Here is a 24,728-nt window from a genome sequence, read left to right as displayed (position 1 = left end):
TAATGTTGGTTCTGCAGGTCAATACTAATTCTGTTCCTAAAATTGAGATGTATACTAAGCAAGTGCATTTCTTTCTCATTTCTGGAAATGAGGCTTCTTTTGTTTCATCATTTGAATAAGATCCTCTGAACTTGCTCTGCCTGCAAATTTATTCTCTAGAAAAGAGTCAGGAGACTTGCAAGTTCTCTTTGTCCTGATTGTTCTTATTGATCTAAACCTTTGGATTAAATTGTCCCCTTCCCTTAAATAAAAAATATTTGCATATATATATCTAAATTGACTACACAGCTGCTACTTTCCCTGAATCTTCTTTTTTTTTTTTTTCCCCAGAAGAAGTAAGTTCTTTGCTACAAATTTGTGCATCTGTAAGTGTTCAGACTTTAGTTGTTCCTTGCTGGCTTTCAGGGAATTTGTCACATGAGCTAGTCATTGACAGACCAGTATATATCTGCAAAAATATACTTGGTTTTGTAAATCATAACCATGTTCTGTAGCTGCATGACATTAGTGACATTAGTGGAGTCATACTAACAAGGGCAATCCTTGCTGTTTAAACTTCTTTTACGATGTTGGTGGGGGCTTTATATGTCCATGGGACAGTACACATAAGAGTACACAGCAGTACAAACATAGTCTCTAGAGCTAAAAGGTTATGTTGCTTTTGTGATCAAACTGCTGCTCCATCAACGTGTCTTATATGGGCATGTGGAACAGGAGGTCCTGTCGTGGTGATGTTCTGCTGTAAGGTCTACACAACTGCATCTTCCCTCTCAGCTCCCTAGGAATTTTCTTGAAGAGTGCTTGAGCTTTCTGTCTGTCAACCCTGGAGACCATGAGGGCTGGTGACTCAAATACAGATTCACAGGAAAAATTTAGTTTGATTTTTCCTTAAGATTAAAGCTTAATTTTTTCCCCAGAAGTTTGAATCATCTATCTTTCATCCCCCAAATGGAAATATTTCAACCCCCGCTTTCAATCAGCTATAGAATTTGATGTGCATGTTAGGCATTCAGTGGCTTTAATAAGCATGAGGGTCACTTTTTCGAAGATGCAGGTTTTCACCACTTTGAAGTCTGTGATGTTTAGCCAGCATCGACCTCCACACTGCAATTAATGAGAAGCTCAACAAAAGAAAGTGAGAAAAATTGTAGATGCTGAACAATTTTTTTCTTTTTATTTATCAGCCATTAGAGATGTAGAAATGTAATTTAGTTGAGAAACCATTGCATAGTCCATCTTAACTCTTGTAGAAATTGCTTTCCCAGTTGATCCAATAGCAAGTGATTTCTTGGAGACACAAATCTGCAATTTCTCTTAGTCTGAGTGATTAACCCATACGCTGGGCTTTCTGGGTTAATTTTCATCAGAACTAGGGCTTGCTCTAGAGACTGTCCTCTCTCTGCAGTCATACTATCTTCCTTGCGTTGTGGCTGGTTTGTTTGTTTGGCAGGGGGGAGAGTAGGGGGGAGGAGAGAAAGGAAAGGTTTTTTTGATCCTGTTTCAAAATGTGCCAAAAAGAAAATGTCTTCTGTTCTTCTTTTGTAACTAAGCACTTTGTAAGCCCAGGAAGATCAGAAACGTACATCATATCAGCAGCCTCACCAAATCACTATGACAAGTATTTTCTCAGGTTCTGCTTCACTTTTAATGCTGGATTAGACATCAGGGCATGTGGTTCCTGCTTTTGTGAGGGATTAATGATGCTTGAAATCTTAAATGCCAGGAATCTTGGGGGCTTATGAGAGTCACTTGATTTCTGTACGTCAGCAAACAGCTTGCCATTGAGGAGACTGTTTTAGTGTAAACTAATTTAAATTCTCAATGGTACAAGTGAATGCACTGGGCACTGCAGTGTAGAAGATGATGTTATGGGTTCAGACACAATACTGAACTACTTTCCTTTCTGCAGATCTGTTTATTTCCAGTGGACATAATTTGCCTTTTTAATTTTGACATCTTTTCATTTCAGCCATAGCAATAATCTACACTTTCACTCCTTAGTGGGTGAATTCTAGAAGAAAAATAATTCCAACTTCTGAAAAAATGTCAGTATTTTTTTTCATTTAGGATACAGTGATTGAAAAAAAATCTTGACATTAAAAAAAGAGATACTGTTAATTGCAAGCCTTTATTGTAGGAAAAATCAGGAAAAGTAGTATAGGAAGAGCCTGACAGAAAAAAATTGAGTTCTGAGCTAAATGGCTATTATTTAATTCTAATTTTTGGTGGATTTAGACACCTTGTTAAATAGGAAATTGTTGCATTTTTATCAGCCTGAAGAGAGAGTGAGGAAAGAACCTCTATATCAGTACAGAAATCTTAGATTAGCACTAAATACTACTTCTTAAGAGGCAATTGTTAATATTGCTGCCATAGTGTTCTTGAAAAATTGCCTCAGTAGCACATATATCTATGTTTAGTTATCATATGCATTGAATAAGAGACACTTGCACTTGCCATGATGGGAACTGCATACACACATTACTGCATCTGCAGTTTTCCCTGTGTAGCAGTGTCTCTTTGTGGGTATAGTGAATTAATAATTATTCTCACCGTGTGTCTTCTTGAGGTTTTCCTTGAGCTTTTATTTTACCTTTCTGTAGTCATGCTGTGCTAAAATGCCAACACCTGACAAGAGAGATAGCACAGGACAAAAAGGCACTGAGTGATCAGGACTCTCTGCTCAAACCAAGCAGCCAGCTCAGAATGGGAAACACACCACTCCCAGGGAAGGGTTCATGTTTGAGCTCCTGTGCTGGGAAGAGGGAAGTAAGCAGCTTTTTGAGGGATCTCTTTAGACTAGAAGTTTATAAAAAAAACCCCAGAAATCAGAATCTGTTACTCATTTTGAGGAATGCATGCTTCTTTATCCTGAAATAAAGTGTATTTGAGTATATATTTCACACTAAAATAAAGTAGGGAAGGATGATCTAAGCACACTGCACTGTGTTTGGAAGGTTTGCTCTTTGCTAGTGATTTCTATTCTCTTGGCTTTTATCTATTAATGTAAATATAACAATGTGCTCAGACACTGTGCAATGCCTGTTTGTGTATGTTTTTTCACATTTGTTTCATAACGAAGATGCAAACTCTAAACCAGGGAGTTCACAACTTTAATGAAAGTTAAGGAAAGGTGGAGTTAAACTGCAAGAGAAGCCGGAACTGGATCATGAGAGAAGACAGAAGAGAAGCAAAGCCTGAATTTCAGAACTGGTCTGTATCTTAGGGATGTGTGAAACTACACTAAGGCAGAAGAAAGGCTCCTGGCTTCTCATCAGCCTGAGGAAGTTTTAAGATTTAGTGTGTAGGTCATGTGCTAATGATACAGATGAGAAGAATAGTGAGTCATGGTTGGCCTGTACAGTCCTTTAAAAGGTCTTTGCCATCGAAAGGATGGCTCTGTTCCTTGAGCCAAAGGAAATAGCTGGTAAGTTGCCACCACAGAGCAGGCCTCTTAAAAACAGAGAGCCCCATGCCCGTCCCAACAGAAACAAAACGTGTCTTTGGTTGTACTACTTCTTAGATCCCATCAAGAAAATTGCAAATAAAGTCAGCTATTTCTTGCTGGGAAATGATGTTGGAGCACACCTGCAGCAGAAAGATCTGTTTGTGTATATATATGTATTGGTATATGGGTGGTTGGAAGACCCACCAGGCAGCAAATGTGTTCCTAACACTGGTGTTACAACTGGGCTGGAAAAATGGGGAATTGTCAATGTGAAGTGTCAATGTGAAGTTGTACTAGGTGATTATTGTAGGTCCCTTCCAATCAAACCATGTTATGCCATGCTATGATATTCTAAAGTAATATCTAGGGCTTTTCTGCTCAATATTAAAATATGATCAGCTTTCATTGAATTGCCTGGGATCATTAACAAAGTTAAAATATTCAGACACTGAAGACTGAATCGAAGACCAAAGAGCTGAATTATATAGCAAATTAGCAACATTTTATATGCAAAAAAAGAGATTCTCATGCACAAGCATTTTATGAAACAAATGAACAATATGCTCTTTGTCTTTGCCATACTGACAGATAAGCTTGCAGAAATAAGACATGAAACATGTAATTGAAGTAACACTTTTAATCACTCATTTTTGATAATTGCACTAATGAATGAAGACATGTTAAGTACTCTCTGTGGTTTAGCAAGAAATACTTGCACAGAATCACAGAATGAGTCAGGTTGGAAGGGACCACAGCTGGTCATCCAGTTGAACCTCCCTGCTCAGTCAAGATCATCCTAGAGCACATTGCAAAGGATTGCTTCCAGACAGTTCTAGAATATCTCCAGTGAGGAAGAACCCACAACCTCTCTGGCCTCTGTTCCAGCACTCAGTCACTTGCATAGGAAAGAAATTCTTCCTCATATTTGGGTAGAACTTCCTGTACACCAGTTTCTGTCTGTTGCCTCTTTTCCCATTGCTTGGAAGCACAGAAAAGAACCAGGCTCCATCCTGTTGACATTATCCCTTCAGATACTTACATGCATTGATGAGGTCCCCTCCTCTCTTCTTGAGGCTGAACAGGCCCAGCTCCCTCAGCCTTTCCTCATGAGGGAGATGCTCCAGTCCCTTAAACCATGTGTAGCCCTCTGCTGGACCTGCTCCAGAAGCTCCACATCTCTCTTGTACTGAGGAGCCCAGAAGTGGACTCAGCACTCCAGACCTACACACCAGGGCTGAGTAGAATGGAGGGATCAGCTCCCTCGACCTGCTGCCAATGCTCCTCCTAATGTACCCCAAGATCCCCTTGGCCTTCTTGGCCACAAGGGCACACTGCTGGCTCATGGACAGCTTGTTGTCCACCAGGACTTCCAGGTCCTTTTCTGCAGAGCTGATTCCTAGAAGGTCAGGCCCCAGCCTGTCCTGGTGAATGGGGTTATTCTTCCTCACATGCAGGATCCTGCATCTGCCTTCAATGAATTTGGGACAGTCTTCTCTGCCCATCTCTCCAAACTATTGAGGTCCTTCTGAAGGGTTTCACAGCGCTCTAGGGTGTCAACCAGTCTTCCCAGAAAAAAGTATCTAGTAAGAACCTGCTAAATGGTTTGTTTGCTTTTTTTCTTTATCCCAGTCTATTTGTAGATTATTGAATTACTCTTCTGTCAGAAAGTTTCCACAGTCTTCTGCTGGTCATCAGTGCTTTGTGTAGTCTGCAGCTGGCAATTTTATGTGATTCACCAGGTCTGTACTTCTGACCCACCCTCTAATAAAATTCTAGGGGATGATTCAGTACTGGAATTGGCTCTAATTAGAGACACATAAAAATGATGGTTACTACACCTCTTATTACTCTTTTACAGTTTAGGAGGCTATTTACAGCATCATCCAGTTAAGGTTATTAAGATATGTCTTTCTTAACTGCCTTATACTCTTTCTCAGCTTTCTACTCTAATGCAAGGAGCACCACAAATAGGTACTGAGAGTGACAAGAGATGATCTCAAACCATTTTGAAGGCTCAGATGAAAGGGTTGATAAACAAAAGTGCTAGTGTAGTGCAGTCATACTAAGTATGGCTGATCCTACCCTTTAACAGGGCACAGCTTGTGTGATATTTTGATGTCTTTTCACAGTCTTGCTTTTCTTTTTGAAAAAAAAAAAAATCAAATGTTGATTTGAAGATTATGGCCGTGATGTAAAAGAAAGTGTTCACTATGCCACAATTTACTGCAAAGCCTAACTTTTAGGTTTCCAGCTGTTCCCTTGAAAAGCAAGGGGACTGAACTACAGTTTACCACCACCTCATCCAGGTTTCTTTATTTAAGGACAAGAAGTAATGATGCCTTTTTTTTTTTTTTTAAATTTCAATTAATTGCCTGTCTTTATTAAAGTCTAACTGGCTGGTAATGCTGGGGAGGTAATAGTGGGGACCTTGATGAGACTCAGACAAGGCTACTCAGCACAGAGGTCAAAAGAAATAATTTTCTCAGTCTGAGAAATTAGAGAACATTTGTTATGTGATTCAAAAGGCCATGATCTTCCCTTTTGGTGATCCATGCCTTATCTCTTGCAGCAGTCTGCAAGAGATCTCTGTGGCCGTGAAATATGCTAATGACAGCATAGGCAAGAAGTAGAGAGAAGAAGGATTTCATAAACAGACCAAGAGCACCAATCCAAAGAAATGTTACAAAGAACAAATGTATTTTCATCCAATAGATAAAAATAGCTTGAGAAGGACATTGAAATTGAATTGCTTGAATGTAGTAGCACTGGACAAGTTTGGTAGATTTGTATTAACCTCACTAACACTCATCTCTGAACCTGTTAAGATTAGAACAGATTAATACCCGAATGCATCTGAGCGTAACTACCTATTCTTACAGAAACGTCTTTGGGGGCACGTGCAGGTTCTGCTGTTGGCCCCACTTATATATTTATTGATAAAATCAGTATCTTGCTGTTGTGAATTGCATGCAATTCCCTGCTGGTTTTGACATGGTTTAACTTGACCTACATGTCAGGGTAGTTCCAGTGGATGTGCTGGATGAAGGGGAGCTCTGGCATGATTGCCAGTGGTGCTGATGGCAGGCAAGGGCTGGCTCTTTCTGCCAGGGGCATTGTTATGGCTGCTTTTGAAGCCCAAGAGGCAGATATGTATCTAAAGTGGCTTCTGCTCTCTCTCACCACTTCACAATTGAAAAAAATGGCATCGGACAGAAACAGGCCCTGGTATCTCTTTCTCTGCTGAAACCCTATTTCACTTCTTTCTTCTGTTCACTGATGTCTTTCTGTAACACTTTCTATCTCTTTTCCTGGAACCCAACAAAATTTTTTGTTGAGTTCAGTGAAACAGGGGATTCTAGCATTTAATTTTTTCCTTACACCATGTAAGATGTTACATGAAGTACATAAAAAGTGAGGTCCCCAGGACGTAGGTTTGTTTAGAGTGACCTTCTCTTAGATGGATTGCCTTACAAGGCTGATGAGCTCCATCTGCCTGGGGGGCTGGGAATTGAACCCGGGTCGCAGCGGGGGCCTCTGGTGGTCTAGTGGTTAGGGTGCAGGACTCTCACCGCTGCGACCCGGGTTCGATTCCCAGCCCCCCGGGCAGATGGAGCTCGTTAGCCTTGTAAGACAATTCATCTAAGAGAAGGTCACTCTAAACAAACCTATGTTCTGAGGACCTCACTGCCACTGTCCAAGCTTGCTCGGCCCCGGCAGATGAACCTCAGGATTAAAGGGTGGGCTCAGTTCAGCGCACGCTGTGTCTCACCTAAAAAATCCACTGCGCAGGCTCGAAGGGTTAATGACCTTTCCCAAATCTTCGCTCGCGAAGACTGGCCATTATTACATAAAAAGACCTCTTCCTAAGGATACATTTTAGTGTCCCTTTTGGAATGACCATGGACCTCAGTAGCACTGTCAATGGCTCCAGATCCAGGTTCCTTCACGTATACCCAGCTGTCCTTGTTTCTATGCTGCAGGGAGACCTGTGAACCTGTACCCCAGGGCCCCCATTCAACCTCTCTTCCTCTTTGCATCTGTGAAAAGAAAATGGTGGACTGAGAACAGAATGGGAGCTTCAGTGTATTCCTCAGGGTGCCCAGGTCAGGTCCTGTACTGTGTTGGTACAGCCTATAGCTAAATACCAATTCAGGCTTTGTGATGCATACATTACTGTTTGCTCTCACTGACAGTCCAGACATGACCTTTGTGACCTGGGAAGGCACTGAGTGCCAACTTGTTGGTAGAGTTAGAGAATTTATTTAACTGAACAGTCAAGGGAGCTGAACACTAAAGTCATGAACATCTGAAAGACAAGCCTATTCATTCAGGAGTCCTCCAGCTGGAAGGTGAAGGCATTCTTGGATTCTTCCCAAGGGAATCCAAAGATCTGCTCCTGTACCCCTTTACTTAAAATCCTCATAACTCACCTGCATGCCTTCACCCACTGCTACTTCATGTCCCTTTTGTTATTTGCTTGTCGAGCCATAACATTTAGAGCTGTTTACTGCAGCAATATAATGACAAAATTCTTTTTTTTGGGGTGAGGTGGGGAGGGAAGTATTTTTCCATTTTATCATCTAATATAAAAAAAAATTCATCTGTATCACTACCCATTTTGCAGGCAGGCAATTTTTCTGCAAGCTTTGTAAACAAGGGAGTTTCTTTGCATAGCATAGACACTTGTACCAAGATTTATGCCTGCAGTGTCTGGCTTGTGGAACAAGAATCCAAAGGCTGATTCATAATTTTTATATGAGAATCTTGGCATTGCTCTAAGGAATAACAGCCAAACCATCCAGTCTGATGTGTGATTTATTTCTTGTAATTGGCTGGTCTACCAAGTCCTACCAGGTACATTGAGAACTTTTGTAAAGGCAGCTAAGCTGGTTGCCAAGAGCTCTGTTAAACTGAACATACAGAGAAATTTGTAAATGGAAAGAATAGAATAAATATAATAAACAACATCAATAACAAAGCAATTTGCTGCAAGAGACGTAATTGGAAGTGGAAAGAGCACAACGTCTGCACAGTTCTTTCTAGATATAAGAACACCAAAAGAAGTAAAATTTTACTGTTAGGTATCTAATTTCCAAGGTCTGAAATGGGAAAATCAAAAGCTATGCAAAAGATAATCAAAGATAACAAAAAAAATGTTTTCCATTAAAGAACAGGAAGAGAACTGCAGGTGACCCTTCTCTATACTTTTCTTTTGGGCACAGCAAAGAGCTATGAGCTCAGAATTGGCACACAGGTGAGATACAGCAGGGAGTGTGTGTGTTGGCTAGCTGGCATCCACTCAGACTGAACAGCTGCACTTGAGCATAGTTTGCTACCTCTCGTTTGTGATAATCTAAATTCTCTTTCCCGTACTGGGGAGAAGGGATAGGCAAATTTCATCTCCTGACTATAACTGCATAATGCTCGAGGAGACATTTTACTCAAAATAATAAAGATGCTTTTCACTGTCACCTTTGCTGCAGGGACTATTTGTACGTAAGAATATTTCATACAGTGGTTTCAATGCATAAACTTTAGCTGAACACTGAATACAAAATGGCACAGAATATAGCAGTAAAATTAGTGTTTGGTGGTGGTGACTCTTTAAAAAAAATATTATAGGCTAAAAATGAACATTTGAAACTGTTATACACTGCAAAAAAAATTCAACCCACTAATTTGTGGAAAAGTGGTGATTTGGAGATGCAGAGACTTTGTATACTGAATGGCATTTGACTATCTGGTTAGTAAGTAACATGGAGGGCATTTGGCAGTGTCAGGAAACTGTGTGCTTTGCATTCACCAGTCTACACACAGAAGCAGGGACGATTTGCTAAAGACTTGCACTGATTTTACCACCTTTTGGTTAAGGCCCAGAAGGAACATCAGCTGCCTGACTGCTAGACCCACAGAGGAACTTTAACCATCAGAATACTGAGTCCTGAGTTTAATATTTCTTAGGTCCCATGAAACCTTGGGGAATTCACATACATTTTGGGAAGCCCTGGCTCCTGGCATGATACTGTGTGTTCCTTCCATTTCTACACTGAAATCTTGGTTCTAGCGAGGCAGACAGAACACAACCGTTTATTTGTTCTATTTTTTTTATGCAAATTATTTGAATATATCTTCTTCCCTGAGATTTGTAACAGTCGGTTCTTATTTCTGAAAAAAACCCCAAACTGAATATAATGCAAATGCTTACAACAGTAATAAATCTCTCACTTCAATAAGAGTCTTCTGTTCTCACCCCTTTTGGAGCACTATTGCAGCATGAACTTATTGGTAGTATACTAGCAACAGCAAAGAAAACAAAAAAATAAAAAAGAAACAACTCTATGGCTTTGGAAAGGAGCATGCCTAGTACATCTCCCCCTTTAATATTATCGAATGGTCGTAATGAATTTCAGATCAGAATCACTGTTCAGTTAGAAAGACAGGAGAAGACCACTAGATGGTGGTAAAAAACCAATCCTTTGCTACGAGATCTGTGGAAAGAGAAGTCCAGAGGGGCAAAGAAGGGGAGGAGGAGCCACAGTTTGAGTACTGAAGTCATTATTGCTTGGAGTCTATAAAAAGGCAGTTGCACAGTAAGTAATTTATACGCGATCAGCTTTGACTCTATGGATTTGCTCATTCCTTTCCCTCTATTTTTTTTTCCCATCTATTCCCACCAAGGAATCCCCAGCCCCAGATGTTGGGAGAGGAGGGGGGCTGAAACTTCAGCTCTCTGGAGGAAAGGTTGCAGGCGATGAAGAGGAAGAGCAGCTGAAGGAGCAGCTCTGATAAATAGGTACAGTTAATTCTTCACTGCAAATAGAAAGCTACTTTAAAAACTGAAAATTGTTTAGCATTATATGCTTTGAATTTTATTTGCAACAAGTCACTGACAAACAACTCTAAGTGTTACACTTATTAAGAATAGAATGGCTTACAACTTGTCCTAAATATTGTCATTACAAAAAAAAATTGAATAAAATATTAATGATCTGGAATAGAAAACTTATGCTACAACGACTTCTACCCACACTAATTCTGTAAACTTAGTGTATCCTGAAATGTATGGATTTGCCTTGGTTAGGTGTTTAATACCATTAATGCTTTTAAATGAGCATATTAGTATTGCACAGATAAACTGTTTATAGCACAGTTCATGCAAACTTAAAAGTACAAAGGTCAGGAAAGCATTTAATTATGTAACTGAAAATATTCAATTCTTAATTGTGACAATGATCAAAACTTCTATATATTGTATTCAAGTGAGTGGTTTCTGCTGGACCTAATACTACATTCTCCTACATTTCTGGAGTCTGAGAGTCAGGACTGTGAAAACTGCTTGTTTGTTTTTTCAGCAGAATTTCCAGGAAAATCTGGGGGATTATTCCAGGGGACCAAATAGAATAAACAAAAGAATAAATGAAGGGTGGGTGAATCTCTTCATTAGTTTGTTGTTTTAATTTCCCAGTAAGGATGGGTAGAAAATCTCTGAGCTGACCAAAGGTTAATTTAGAATCAGTAGAGGAATACGGTGTGGAAGTGGCAGGACATGCATGAGCCAAATTAAATAGAAACAGGTGATATTTATTTTGTCAACTTCTGCCTGTACTCATCGTAATATATTTTTTTTTTGGCAGGATCTTTTATCTTTTGGAAAATGCATTTATCACACTCCTTGGCAAGCCCCTCAGAAGGAATAGAATGTGTTAGCTTCCAGACATGAACACGTCCTCTCAATTGTATGTTTCTGAACTAAACTTGAGTGCCTTTGGTAGCAACTTTACTGGGCCTACTGTCAAGAGCAAGTCATCGCCATGTGAGCAAGTGGTCATTGCAGCTGAGGTGTTCCTAACTCTGGGCATCGTAAGCCTGCTTGAAAACATCTTAGTTATATGTGCAATAGTTAAGAACAAGAACTTGCATTCACCAATGTATTTTTTTGTTTGCAGTTTAGCAGTGGCTGACATGCTGGTTAGTGTGTCTAATGCTTGGGAGACCATAACGATATACTTAATAAACAATAGACACATCATTATGGAAGATGCCTTTGTCCGTCATATAGACAATGTCTTTGATTCAATGATTTGCATATCTGTGGTGGCTTCCATGTGCAGTTTGTTGGCTATAGCAGTAGACAGATACATCACTATCTTCTATGCCCTGCGTTATCACAACATCATGACAGCGAAAAGATCAGGGCTTATTATTGCATGCATCTGGACTTTTTGCACGGGCTGTGGCATTATCTTCATTCTTTATTATGAATCAACTTACGTGGTCATTTGTCTCATCACTATGTTTTTTACCATGTTGTTCCTCATGGTCTCACTGTACATCCATATGTTCCTCCTGGCTCGTACTCATGTGAAGAAAATTGCTGCTTTGCCTGGGTACAACTCTGTCCGCCAAAGAACCAGCATGAAAGGAGCCATCACTCTGACTATGCTTCTTGGCATCTTCATTGTTTGCTGGGCTCCATTCTTCCTTCATCTCATCCTGATGATCTCCTGCCCTCAAAACCTCTACTGTGTTTGCTTCATGTCTCACTTCAACATGTACCTCATTCTCATCATGTGCAATTCAGTGATCGATCCCTTGATTTACGCCTTTCGTAGCCAGGAAATGAGGAAGACCTTCAAAGAGATAATTTGTTGCTATAGCCTGAGAATGATCTGTGGTTTATCAGACAAGTATTGAGAAAGCAAAACCAAACCAAGAAAGAGAATAGAAATGCAACATCTTGCCGCATCTTATAACTCTGCTGAAATGCCAATGGAACATAGTTTCTCTGTTCAGCTGTGATGATTTCTGCAGCAATCAGAACCTATTTTTTAACATGTGATTTTACATTTCTTTCCCTCCACACACCTCTGTCATGCTGATGGTAGGAGCTACTCAGTGCGTCTGTATAATGGGGAAAAGAATATTTTGAATCTCATTTACTCTACCAAAGGCTGGATTTTTTTAGGGGATTATACAGGGAAAGCCATACTTTCTGCTAAACGCAATGAGTGAGACCTGCCATGTGAATGAAACCATCATCCTTTCAATATGTGTTTCTTTTAATATTATCTTTCTCTCTAGGAAAAAAAAATTGTCTCTCTAGGTAAAAATAAGCCTGGCTTATTTTGATGTCCAGAATTACCAGGTGGTGTTTTTTCTTTTTTTTTTTTTTTTTTTTTTTTTTTTTTTTTGCTATTTATTTCTAAAGATACAAAATCAGAGAAGTAGCTCCAATTATCAAGCTTCACATACCTTGGTCAACAATTATGACCAATATACATGCACATATCAGCAGTCTCGTATTCCAGTCATGACTGTTACTGTCATAAAATGTGTATTATGTAAGAGGCCTGTGTTACCATGAGATTTTCCAGGTTGGATACAGTACTTTGTCATATATGACTATCTGTGTTTTAATCACACTGATGTGTGATGTATCTTAGGTGGATTTTAAGGCTGAATATGAAGACTGAGCTGATTTGAGTTTGTCTGTTTTCTTTATTCACCAGGGCTAGAGAAGTAAAGGGTACATGACTCTAGATAGTCATGTAATGTTTTGTGAAGATCGAAAAACTTGGGTGAGTGCCTGCCTTTGAACAGACATCAGAAAAACCTTTTGGTTGTGAGGAGCCTCTGTTACTGGAGGAAGTTGTTCTGTAGATTGTATATTTCAAGCTGGGAGAGAAAAAACAAGTTTGATAATCAAAAACCATAGCAGTCAATGGCAAAAGACGGATTTCAAAACCTCAGGCACGTGTTGCTATTACAAAGAGTCCTGACTTTTGCTCCCCAAAAAAAACAGATTTTGTCTTTGTTGAGAGGATTCCAGGCTGAAACTCTCATGCCTTTTGTGTGAGTAATTTGCATCTAGTCATGCTTTCATAAACGTGCTGTTCTGCAACAGCTGTGTAATGTACAAAATGTTGGATTTATCACAGATGAAGGAAGTGGAAGTATGGCATTGATTTCTTGATGAGCATGGATGGTGCATATCTTGCACTGTGATTTAAGCTATGAAAATATTTCAAGTGGTGACAACCCACTAACTAGATATCAGAAAAAATGGAAAAATGAGCTATTCCTTCTGAAATCTGAAAGAATAATGCTTGTTATACTTGGTTTACAGATGCAGTAAAACTCTTGTTCTCAATAGAAGGAATATGATATATTCCATGGGTGTTAGGTTATACCTTCAAGGTGAAAGTCCTGATTCAGTTATAGGAAATTTTTTTACAATAAGGGTGGTCAAACATAGGAACAGGCGCCCAGTTGTTGTGCAAACTCCATCCTTAAAGATATTCAAAACTTGACTGTACTCAGCCCTGAACAATCTGGTTGAAGTTGAAAGGTGATTGACTTTGAAGCTGGCCCTGCTTTGAATGATTAGGAATAGATTACCTCCATAGGTCCCTTCCAAACCAAGTTATTTGGTGTTTCTATGAAACAGTTTGCATATTATGATAAAATGATAATTTTTCCCTCCTAATTTTATCTTTTGTGTAAGAAAAATTGTAAGATATTCTCCTCCAAACATTTAAAAAGATAGAACACTTGTGTTTTCATTTGCTTTGGAGGTCTCTGACAGGAGAAGTAAGGTGTAGCTTTAGCACTAGAGTTATACATTTTGTCTGCTGCACCTGAAAAGATATTATTCGTCCAGCTCACACTTATCTCACTCTAACATGAGTGGGAATGTTATTCTCAGTGAAGATATCTTATTGTGCTGACTGATATAATGGTTATATCAGTGCACTAGGTTCTGGAATCTTCCTTCAGCTACATCTGAAAATGGGATTTCAGAGATATGTTTGTGGTCAGTAGTGAGAATCTTGTCTTGTTTCAGTCCATCTCTTGAACCCTATCCATAAATAGCACCTAAATGTGGGCTCTTGCAACTAGGAATGTAAATGGCAAAAGGAGATAGCTCCATTGCACAGTGAAATGCATCAGCTGATGTAAATAAATCATTCAATCCTCACCAGGTATTGCAAATAAGACAGTCTTGTACATAATTGCAAAATGACAAAGGGGAAGCCAAAAGTGTAAAAGCTTTGGGTGTTTTCTTGAATTGTATATTAATTTTTTTGTTTTGTTTTGTTTGAAGTTTGTTTGATGTATAAACACAGACATATGAAGAAACTATTAAACTGGATTGCTGGAAAACCCACTGTTACTGGTTACTCATTGTAACGCGTCTGCTACCTTATAGATTATTCACAGAGGGAATATTGCATTACAGACTTTCATGTCTCAATTTAAACAGATGTCTTATTAAGAAACACGTTCTGAATGAGAGTTACAGACTAATACAATGTATTTACATTCATACCTGTGTTCCTCTGGGTGTCAGCATCACATCTTCATTATAAGCTTTAGAGGTGGGAAGCTGAAACAGCTTAAGGGTGAAACGAAAGTATTTGCAAGAACAGATTAGAACAGTTCCTGCAAAAAAAGCTGTTGCAACTATAGGAATGCATATAAAATACATATCTCTGGAAGACTATGACATGCTTTAATATGTTTCTTTCTCCTGTTTAGCTGCAGAATAAAAGGAACATTTAGCGTGCTCTCACTTCTCTCAGAGACTAGAAAACACTAAGTATTCTGATAGACTGGGGCGGGCAAGCAAGCATTGGGTAATTAGGAAATTTGCTGTCAAGGGACAGTCATGAAAAAATTAGTTGTTAGGCTATCATTGCACCAAGTCCCTGCAATTAACAACACTACTCTTGCTTATACAGCCAGTCATTTATGGTTTAGCTTTAGTAATTGGAAAAAACCCATCAAATCACACTATTTCTGTCCCAGAGCTCCAAAACCAATTTATATTGCCCAGTGTTACTTTGATGACAGAACATTTCACTGTTTTTAACTTGTGTATTTAAAAGCTTTTGATAAGCAATTATTTGGATCTCAATTCTGTTGCAGGTGGGACTTCCACAAAGTCACCTGTATTTTAAGCAGGTTAGTATCAGCAGGAATATTAATAGAAAAAATCTGAATCTTTTCTCCAGGCCAAGGCCTCAATAAAGTACCTGGAAATAACAGTTTTTCAAGAGCCTTAACATCTCCTCTAAAACAAAACAGTCATAACTGAATGGAGCAAAGAAGTTGTTTATGATCCGGGACTTTAAGATCCTGCTTCCCAAATGGGTCCAAATCTGTCATAAAGGACTCTAATTGCTGAGTCCTACTTCCTCTGAGTTTGGACTGGGAGGGATGATTGCTTTCAGCTCTACAGCCTACACCCAGTGTGTAACCAGTGTTATGGTACAGACTAATACAGGCCTGCACCCAGTGTGCAACCCGTGTCCAGTGGTACAGACTAATACAGTGTGGAATCCTTTTGAGAGTGGGTTGTGCTTTCATTCCCACTGCTAGGCTTTTCCTTCTAGAAAACCTTCTCTAAGTGTCTGTCTGGAGACTTGAGTTGTGTTTTTGTGAGTCCTGAGCAAACAAGTGCAGAAACCACAGGAATTTCCTGCACACACAAACTTTAAGAAGGCAGAAAAGATTTGTAATCTTTGGGAAAAAAACTCCCCCACACAGTCTGCTCCCTGAAATCTTCAAGGACTTGGTTTTACAGCAAAGCCTTGTTGGGGATTCTCCTGCCTGTCTTGCTGTAAATACTTCTGCTTCTCATCAGCTTCTTGCACAGAAGACCAACTCGTGGTGACCACTGCTGCGTTCAGGAATTGCAATGGATGGTCCCAGTCTTCAGCTGCGTTGCAGTGCAAGCACAGTTAGACAGAGTGGGTAAAGAAGACATGGGAACATAGATGTGGAAATGAGGATCCCCACATGAGGGACAGAAGGTCATGCAGGCTGTGGTGGAGCTGCCTGCATAAGTCCCTGTGCTAGGTTATCTCCAGGTGAGACGTTCTCCCTCCTTTTCTAATCTTATCATCTGTTACAACCTGAGCTGTGTGTATCTTGGATTCCACTTGTTTTTCATACAGGACAGAAAAGGAGAATCTGAGATATGTGTGTGTGTGTTTATACTTACATACATGCCTACATAAGTTCTTACTGGCAAATATAAAGTACAATCACAGATGACATCAACAGATGAAATGTATGTACCAATGTACAATTTCTTTTTTTCTAACCTCCCTGCTCCTTGTCATTCCGTTATTTGTTACACTGCTTTCTAACCTGCATGTGTTTCTCAGGTATTTCCTCTACCTGTGAACAAACTAGCAACAGTTTAAATCAGAATAAGAAGGAAAAAACCTCAAGTACTTTTTACATCTCAAGCTTTTGAAAATTACAGCAAATCAGTGCAGAACAGAGTTCCCTTAGCACCTGTCACACTAAAGATCTAGTAAATTAGTTAAATTCTTGTGGTCCTTAAGCATTATTCCTACAACTTTTTTTTTTTTTGAGCTGCTTGCCTAAAAATGCATGACTAGCTGTGCTGAATACTGAGACTGGAGGGTCTTCATCAAAATAAAGAACAGTTTTTTATGGACATAATGAAAAGTCTGGATACATATCTGGTAACCCTCTGGAATGCTAGTAGAGCTTCCAGCAAGCTATGGTTTAGGGTATTGGGCAGGAGGTTATATTTACAGCTTTATAACTGGGCTCTCTATGAATGTGTCATATGAATTTATCTAATCACTTTCGTATCTCTTTATTTTAATCTGCAATATCTTGTTTCCAAGGTTAGACAGTTTGAGTGGAAAAATTATTTTTTTCCATTATGAAATATCTTCCTGGAAGTTTTCTTCAGTGCCCTATAGTCCTTATGTCGTAAAGAAAAGAAATAACTAGTCCCCATTCACTTTCCCTGTTCCATTCATTATCCTACTCGCTTATATTCGTCTATAAAGTTTTCTTTTTTCCAGCGAAGGATCCTAGCCTATTTAATTTCTACTGGTATCTTCATATATTGTTGTTGTTACATTGTTTTCCTAGATCTACTATATTCTTTTTGGCTTGAGGGAGGGCAAGGCGGGGGGGGAGGCAGAAAAGCAAACGATAATCCAGATCTAGATGAAAACTACATTTTTACAGTGCCAGACGATGGTGTCTGTTTTGTTCTCTAGGCAGTACGTAGCAATACACTTTCATTTAGTACAACATACTCCATAATGTGGAAAATTTCAAGATCTCTAAAATGCTTATAGGAACAAATACTCTCTGTTCTCTAAATAGGCTTTAATTTTCAATTGTAAGGGCACATAAAATATATGCAAAAAAATACATTACTTAGGAGTGCTTCTGTGTTTCTAGGTGCAAATACCTGCCTTGGCTGTGCCCCAGCTCTGTAGCAGAACTCATCTGCTGGACACAGCTTTCATTTCCCTACCTCTGATGAGATGAAAGCCTGGGCACTGAGGGTAGAAGGGCCTTTTAGTGTGTCCCAGCCGTGCTCCTGGGTGGCTGAGGATCAGGGACCCCAAGTTCAGATACAAACGTCTCCTAGAAGCTCATAATTTCTTTGAGAATATCATTTGTGCAGCTGCCTCCAGATGGTGATTCATCACTCCAATCCTTTCAATTAGGCTGTTTTTACACCTGATTAAAGCAAGATGAGAAATGGAATGATGAGTTGTGTACGCTGGGTCCAGATGATTTTCAAAGGCATCAAAAGAACTTTTTTAACGCCCCACTGGATTAATGCCTTAATTAACAGCAACAAACCAAAACATAAACCCACAAAGAAAATGACATTAATTTTTCTCCCTAGTTTGCCAGTTTTTAGCAAGACACAGTTAGTTTTGGCAGGCAGTAAGCAGAGTTCCCTGTGAATTAGGTTTTTCATTGGTTTTCGTATTTTTCACAGAAACTTTGTGCCTGCTTCACCTACCCCGAAAATATGACCCTAGGAATGCCTATTATCTTTGTCTTATGCCTTTTCTTTGTCATAGGTTTGCTCTGAACTGCCTTCTGGAAAGCTTTGCATGCAATTTGGGTCTGGGTATAAGTCCCTGAACTTCTATTTCCCCACACTTCATAAGGCTGGGAGAGCCTTACACAGATCTTACTATTACTTATTCCTCACAGGTTTCTTGTGGTTTTTGAGTCAGGGGAATCTGTCCAGGATATTCATCCATTGAAAGAATACTAGGAAATATACTTTAATTTTGTTTTAAATCTATAGCAATATCATTATTAGTAGTGCCAACATTGACCTCAACTCAAAGATACTTCAGTGAAACCAAAAGTAGCTCTTTCCCAAACGTTTTTCCCAGAGAACATGAAGAGATCTGACTATAACAAGGAGAGTAGATTCCTGCTCTCTGCTCACGGAGTGGTAGATAAGTGGTGGAGCTTGGGCAAACAAGCATTTTAAATATTTGTTAAGTTCACACTTGACTCTTATAGAGAATGAAAATGAATTGCCTTTTCCTACTGTAAGGACCAGGCTGCATTAAAAAATGTCCTGGTAGACACACTTGTGCCAAATTCAGTTTCAGAGGAATAGAGTCAGTGGGTGCTGGAAACTTGGGTCCAAGTCTGTGTGCAAGACCCTCACCAGGTATGATTGAATCCCATTCCACTGGAGTGCTTTGTCAGACATCTTCTCCCCACAAAGATATATAGTAGGAACTCAGGGTGTGGTATGTCTCAAGCTCCTTCTTCTTCAGAAAGGAAAATAACAATATTTTAAACATTAGTTTAAATCAGAATGTCAAGATATACATTTATTTTTCATGTTCCTTAGTCCAAGAACTCACCAGCTTTCCTCAGTGGGCCTTCCAGTGGGATCCAGTGGCCTGGCTGGAGGGCTCTGTAAAATCAGGTCATATAGAACCTGCTTAACTCACTTGGAAAAAGTGGGTTAAAGCTTTGACTTCTTCTGAGCTTAAGTGTTCTGCTTGGTGCTCACAGTTTGAAAAGCAGATGCTCAAAAAGCCCTCCTTTCAAATGGCAGAGAAAAGAGATGAATCACTTAAATTTCAAGTGCAGTTCCAATGACAGTTCATGCCCCTGCATAAAGTGCATAAAAAATGAAGAGGTAGGAAGTAAGTCCTTGAATGAAATCCAGGTTTTTCATCGCACAGTGAAACTCTAAATATTCAGATTTTCACTATGAAAAGGGACACTGGCACGGCCAACTCTGAATCTGGAGGAAAACTTAATGAGTTAAAAATTCACTTGTATTTGGTATGTAGCCTGCTGGGTTAGTTATACTCTAGAAAGTGTTTCACCATTTCCTTTGGTGAAACAAATGGAGAAGCATATTTTTGGCTAATTTTGACAGAACTAATGTGTAAGATGGCATCTACAGTCTATGGCCCTCGGTGTCTCTGTTGCCCAAAGCAGAGGTTCTCAGCTTCCAGAAAACTGAAAGGTGCAAGGACTTTAGGTACAACAAGGGACAGGTGAATTTGGGCTCCCAGCTCCTCATGCAGCTACTTTGTTTTGTTGGCCACATGCCTGATGCTTCAGTCTTGTGCAATTAATAAATGAACCTAGCTGTGGCATTTTAAGCAATAGACTGGACTCTTATTTAGAGTGGGGGATATTGAAAATATGTCCAGCTTAATTAGGAGGGAATGGAAAAGAGGAAAGCCACCCTAGATCTACCACATGGGAGACAGCCCTGGCATACAGACAAGTGGGGGATCAAAGGCCTATTGCACAATGTAATGAGTAAATAGATGACAAATTCAACATTAGCTCTGGTGGACCTTTAGAGGGGAAGGCAGGCAATACAAGGAACACTGTGTGTATTTCAGATGACCTTTTGTTGAAAATGTCAGTCAGCAGACTGTACTGAATTTATAAAGAGGGTCAGAAATTACTGGGCTGAATAATGAAAGGTTTAATTCTCAGGAAAGGACCAGAGTGAAGATACAGGGAGGCTGGGCACCTGGAATTACACATCCTTTAAAACTTTGCTGAATAAATAATGGCCAGTGAAGTGCCAGAATTGTTAGTGCTGTGAAAAAATAAAAGCATCTAATGACATGGATGTGGCTAACAATAATGAAGGAAATCCGTGGCGAATTAACAGAGCTAATAAAGAAGAGGCCTTGCAGAGGCGGCTCCCGGACCTTGTCCTAAGTCACCACTGCCTGCAGCAGCTCCCCCTCATACACACTCCAGCCCTGGAAGGGGGTGTCCATGGGGCCCTGGCAGTCGTGCACTTCAGAAGAGATACACTAAGCCTTCTCCACAGAGAAACAGGAAGGCATTAAACAATCTCCAAATTGATTTTTGTTTTGTTTTGTTCTGCAGTTTATTTTTCAATTATATTTTTGATCTTTCAGCTTGACTGGGTAAAATAACTTCTGATCAGAGCTAATTAAACAGATATTTAGAATTCAGTAGCATCTCCCTTCTGAGAGCCTCGAAGTATTTTGCAAACACTAGTGAATGAAATTTCAAACTGTTGCTGCAAGAAAGCTTGCAGAAGCATACCATTGTCCTGAGGGTAAAGGTAGGGAGATAAAGACGAGGTATTCTTGAAAGTAGAGCTCTAAAATACTGGTTTTGTACCTTTGCGGTTAAGTAGCACTTAGCTTTTTATTTTTCTTCTCGTTTCTCAGCTAAGGCTTGTTGCCTCTGAGTGGCATCTTTGTAGCAGGTCTGGAATTTTTTTGCAATGTGAAAAACTCTGAAGCAACAGCTATGATCTCTGAAGCTTGACTAAATAAATAAATACATTGCTGTTGGAGTCTGAAAATTCGGATATCAGAAAAAGAAACTGCTGGGTTTAAACAGAAACCTTGGGCTACAAATGCTGGGGAAAAAACCTGCATTTGAGGACCAGACAGGATGTCACCTGTTTGTAATGTCCTGCCAAGATACAGAGGCATTGTGCTGTGATGTTATCAAGCCTCTGCATAAAATCCATTGTTGTTTTCCCCCTCCCTGGGTATCCTATGTAGTCTGTAAACACTGGATATCTCTCCCCCAGGTAAATCCCCAAAAATGTAATCCTAAAATAAGTGTTTTTTCCCCATGATGTAAGTGCTAAACCCAAAAGGTGTAACTTGGGTTTTTCCCTTACCTCATCCTTGTAAAACCTCCTGTTTTACAGGCCCCCCCCCCATGAATATGTAGACCCCAGACCCTTAAAATATCAGCCTGTATGTCAAATAAACCATTCCAGATTTCTGCCTCCACCTGGGTTGTCTTAGCGTTATCGACCTGCTATACATTGCTAAAATATATATTAAGGATAGGGAGTGGGACACTGACTTGCAGGACAAGAAAGTGTCTGGAGGCTTTTTAAAACTGAGAGCACTTTGCAGGCTAGTAATCCCTCTTACTAATGCATCCTTACTCCTCTGAAATGCTTTTACTGATTGAGACTGTCCTTTGAAAACAAAGCAAATACAAACCATTTTCTTTATTAATTAAGTGAATCAGTCAGAGTTTATAGGATTTCAAGGCTTAAGGGTGTCAAATTCGTTGTTACTGACTTGGATGTTAGCAATTGTCTTAGCTCTTAGGTAAGGGAAGGTTTCATTAGACTGGCATTCCTTTTCTAATAAGCCAGGCCACAAGGGATGCACACCTTAAAAGTTGTACTTGAGGGGTTTCTGTATTTTTCTATGGAAGTTTTAATTTAACTGTACTTTCAATGTAATATCTGCTTTCATTTAAAATACATTTCAAACAGGGAGACTTCGTAAGGCAGAGACAAGACCTCTAGCTTGAAGTGACCAACGTAGTTCAACTTTACAAACTATTGATTCTTAAACTTAATAAATTTGCCACTGGAATTCCTGCCAGATACTGTATTTTGAATGTTTACATTCACCTTCTTTCAGTTTTGGCCTGTAGTGTGGGGCTGAATAGTTCTAGGATGAGGCATGCTTAGACTGTATTTCAAGGATTTAGAAAGGATGATGGTGGTCTAAAAACATTATTTGTAATGCAAATACCTTGGTAAAACCACAAACCAGGCAAAGACAGAACATTGTGTCAAATTCTCCCTGCTGTTTTCTGGGAGAATTTGAAAATTCTCTGTAAAGAAAGGGGAGTTAGAATATGAACTGTCATTTCTTGCTCTTGAAATGGGAAAATACATGGAAATTAGATAGAGATTTGTTAACAACACCCACAGTTTTAAGCTAATATTTTGCTACAACTTGAGGAAAAAATCTCAATGGAAGTGATTTTTATTCCACAGTAATTATTTTTCTTGTATAGAGTAGAAATCACTTAAAAATCTCTTGTCTACTAAGGCACATTTGACTCCCAGTTTGTTGAGGTTATTAGGCCTATTGCTGGTTAGCTGTCAGTGAGCCTCTACCGCTGTTGTATAGCTTGTATTGCAGAAAAGGCAGTTGCAATGGTTTTCTTTTCAGTTTTAGTCCTTCACCAATCTACTGCTGCAGTCTAGTAGTATTGCAGGTCAACTGAGAACTTCTTCCTTGAGTAACCATGTACTTTAGTAGAAGTTAGTGATAAGCACTGCTAGTCCCTCCTACAGGAACACTTTGCTCTGCACTGCAGAAACAGGCTAATTTTAAAATGGATTCATCCTGCAGGAAACAGAAAACCAGTGATGGATGAAAAAGAATAAGTCTGATGTCTTTGATTACTCACCTTATATGCAGCTATCTAGTTTAAAATCCCCTTAGCCTATCTGCAGTCATATGGTTTGAGGTCATCTTTTTCAGTTTGCAGGTTTTCCTTTCAAAAGATCTCTAGTTAACTGGCACCTGCTGTTCAGTAGCTTTATGGCAGCATTCTTGGTTTAGTCTCCAATTCAAGCCAATACATAACAACAGGCTGCTCTTCACAACTGCAAACTGTCTCTCTGAAATCTGCCGGGACTGCCTACTCGATGATTCTAGGATAAGGGAACTGTGCTAGAGATCCCACTACTAGACCCGATATCCCTGCAGAACACAAGAAAATGTGGCACAAGGACTGACTTGTGCCCAGGCAACCTAGCCATCTAAAATATGGTGTTGTCATTGGGTAAGTGTAACAGCCAGCTGCTGACAGCAGTGTCAGTGCCTGTTATACTTCCCACAATCTTGGCACCAGCTTGCTTAGAGCTTCTTTAAATGTGTCTTCATCAAGGCCCGGTGCAAGAGGTAGATGAACCCTGGGTAAATTGCTTAGCTGGATCAATGTCTTCATGTTCTGTACTTGACAAATTCAAATGCCTAAAGAAATTAGATGACTCATTGTGTAATTTGTTTTTGCAAAGTGTCATTAATCTCTGCCACTTCTTTGTACGGTGTGCATATTTTATTTTGGAGCTAGAATGAAGCAAGAAAACAGAAGTAAAAGGACTATGTATGCACTATCAATGGAGTAATTTTTTCTGCAAACATGGAAATGTGACTTTTCATGTCTGGTGCCACTATTGTATTAAAATAATAAATCTAGAGGCTGTGAAAAAAATAGTGAGGAATTAATACACCAATGATCTCAGTGCAGAAATCAGAGGATGATATTTTTATGGTCTTTATTATAAAAGTGAGGCTGTTGGATTGTCTTAATCCATTCTGGTCTTAAAATGTTGAAATAAGTTTAATGATAAGTTAACAAATATTCAGGACTCTTTCCCAAGAAATCTACTGAACAGTGATAACTCTGTTCTTCTTAAGGTGTAAATTAATACGGTCCAAAAGAAATCTTCCTACATTTATAAATGTGAAGGTACATGCTAGAAGCTTTCATCAGTTCAGGTTAAGACCAGAGCATCAGAAATGTATGAAAACTAATGCAAAGATTGAGTCAGAAATCAGAGTACAAGTGAACAGCCTGAGCTGTGAAATAGCTTTACACAAAATTCTGCTTGAACTGAGAAACATTGATGGAATAATTAATTGATAAAAAATCCCATACAAAGAGAAAGAATATTTAAGATCATGGAATAATTTGTGTTAAAATTAGTTTATCCAGGTCTAGCAGTGACATGACCCATTTAATTCATCATTTAATTTCCTGGAAATTTTAGCCTTATTTGAATCAACTATGATTAACCTTATTTAGTTTTGCACTGATTATGGTTACTGCATCTCTAATCATCCATATCTTTGGCTACTTGTGTATTTTTCTTGCTTCCAAAATATTTAATGTAGGTATCAAGGAATTACAAAATTTGGAGGAGGTAAAATGCAAGGGAATAATAAACATCACCTTAAATTCATGTCTGCCAATGTTCATGTTTAAATTTCCACAAGTGAAAGGATAAGACATCATCTTAGACATCAATTCAACCATTAGGATGAAAACTTGTGTAAATAAAATTGTAAAAGATAAATGAAAGCATAATTACTGATTTTGCTGGAAGAATTTCTTTGGGACAAATTTAGAAGTAAGGTTTAATTATGGGTTCTAGAGCTGTTCTGAA

General features: G+C 39.2%; 1 protein-coding gene and 1 long non-coding RNA gene across 4 annotated transcripts in view; one reads left to right on the top strand and one right to left on the bottom strand.

Annotated features, from left to right (window-relative positions):
- Positions 1-9,958: 9,958 nt before the first annotated feature.
- Positions 9,959-14,611, top strand: MC5R (melanocortin 5 receptor). 2 transcript variants are annotated; one of them, XM_017819589.1, is made up of 3 exons: positions 9,959-10,038; positions 10,127-10,241; positions 11,083-14,611. In XM_017819589.1, exon 3 carries the CDS (start codon positions 11,165-11,167, stop codon positions 12,140-12,142), a length of 978 nt encoding a protein of 325 aa, XP_017675078.1. In that variant the 5' UTR covers positions 9,959-10,038; positions 10,127-10,241; positions 11,083-11,164; the 3' UTR covers positions 12,143-14,611. The 2 variants fall into 2 exon arrangements, with proteins under 2 accessions (XP_017675078.1, XP_017675077.1); XM_017819588.1 differs by lacking the exon at positions 9,959-10,038 and having other exon boundaries at positions 10,066-10,241.
- Positions 14,612-14,670: 59 nt separating this feature from the next.
- The window catches only part of LOC108499583, an 18,166-nt gene continuing 8,108 nt past the window's right edge, over positions 14,671-24,728 (bottom strand). The window contains exons 2-5 of one of the 2 annotated variants that reach the window (XR_001875582.1): positions 19,135-19,187; positions 18,933-19,038; positions 17,871-17,971; positions 14,671-14,843 (exon numbers count right to left, since the gene is read on the bottom strand). This is a non-coding gene — a long non-coding RNA (uncharacterized LOC108499583). Of the gene's footprint in view, positions 14,844-17,870; positions 17,972-18,932; positions 19,039-19,134; positions 19,815-24,728 lie in introns of those variants that run through there. The other variant, XR_001875581.1, reaches the window with a different exon arrangement.

This window comes from Lepidothrix coronata, unplaced genomic scaffold (genome assembly GCF_001604755.1).
Source record: "Lepidothrix coronata isolate B3197 unplaced genomic scaffold, Lepidothrix_coronata-1.0 Scaffold75, whole genome shotgun sequence".
Lineage (NCBI taxonomy): Eukaryota > Metazoa > Chordata > Aves > Passeriformes > Pipridae > Lepidothrix > Lepidothrix coronata.
Note: the sequence above shows the minus strand (reverse complement) of the source record. Positions and strands in the feature narration are given on the sequence as shown.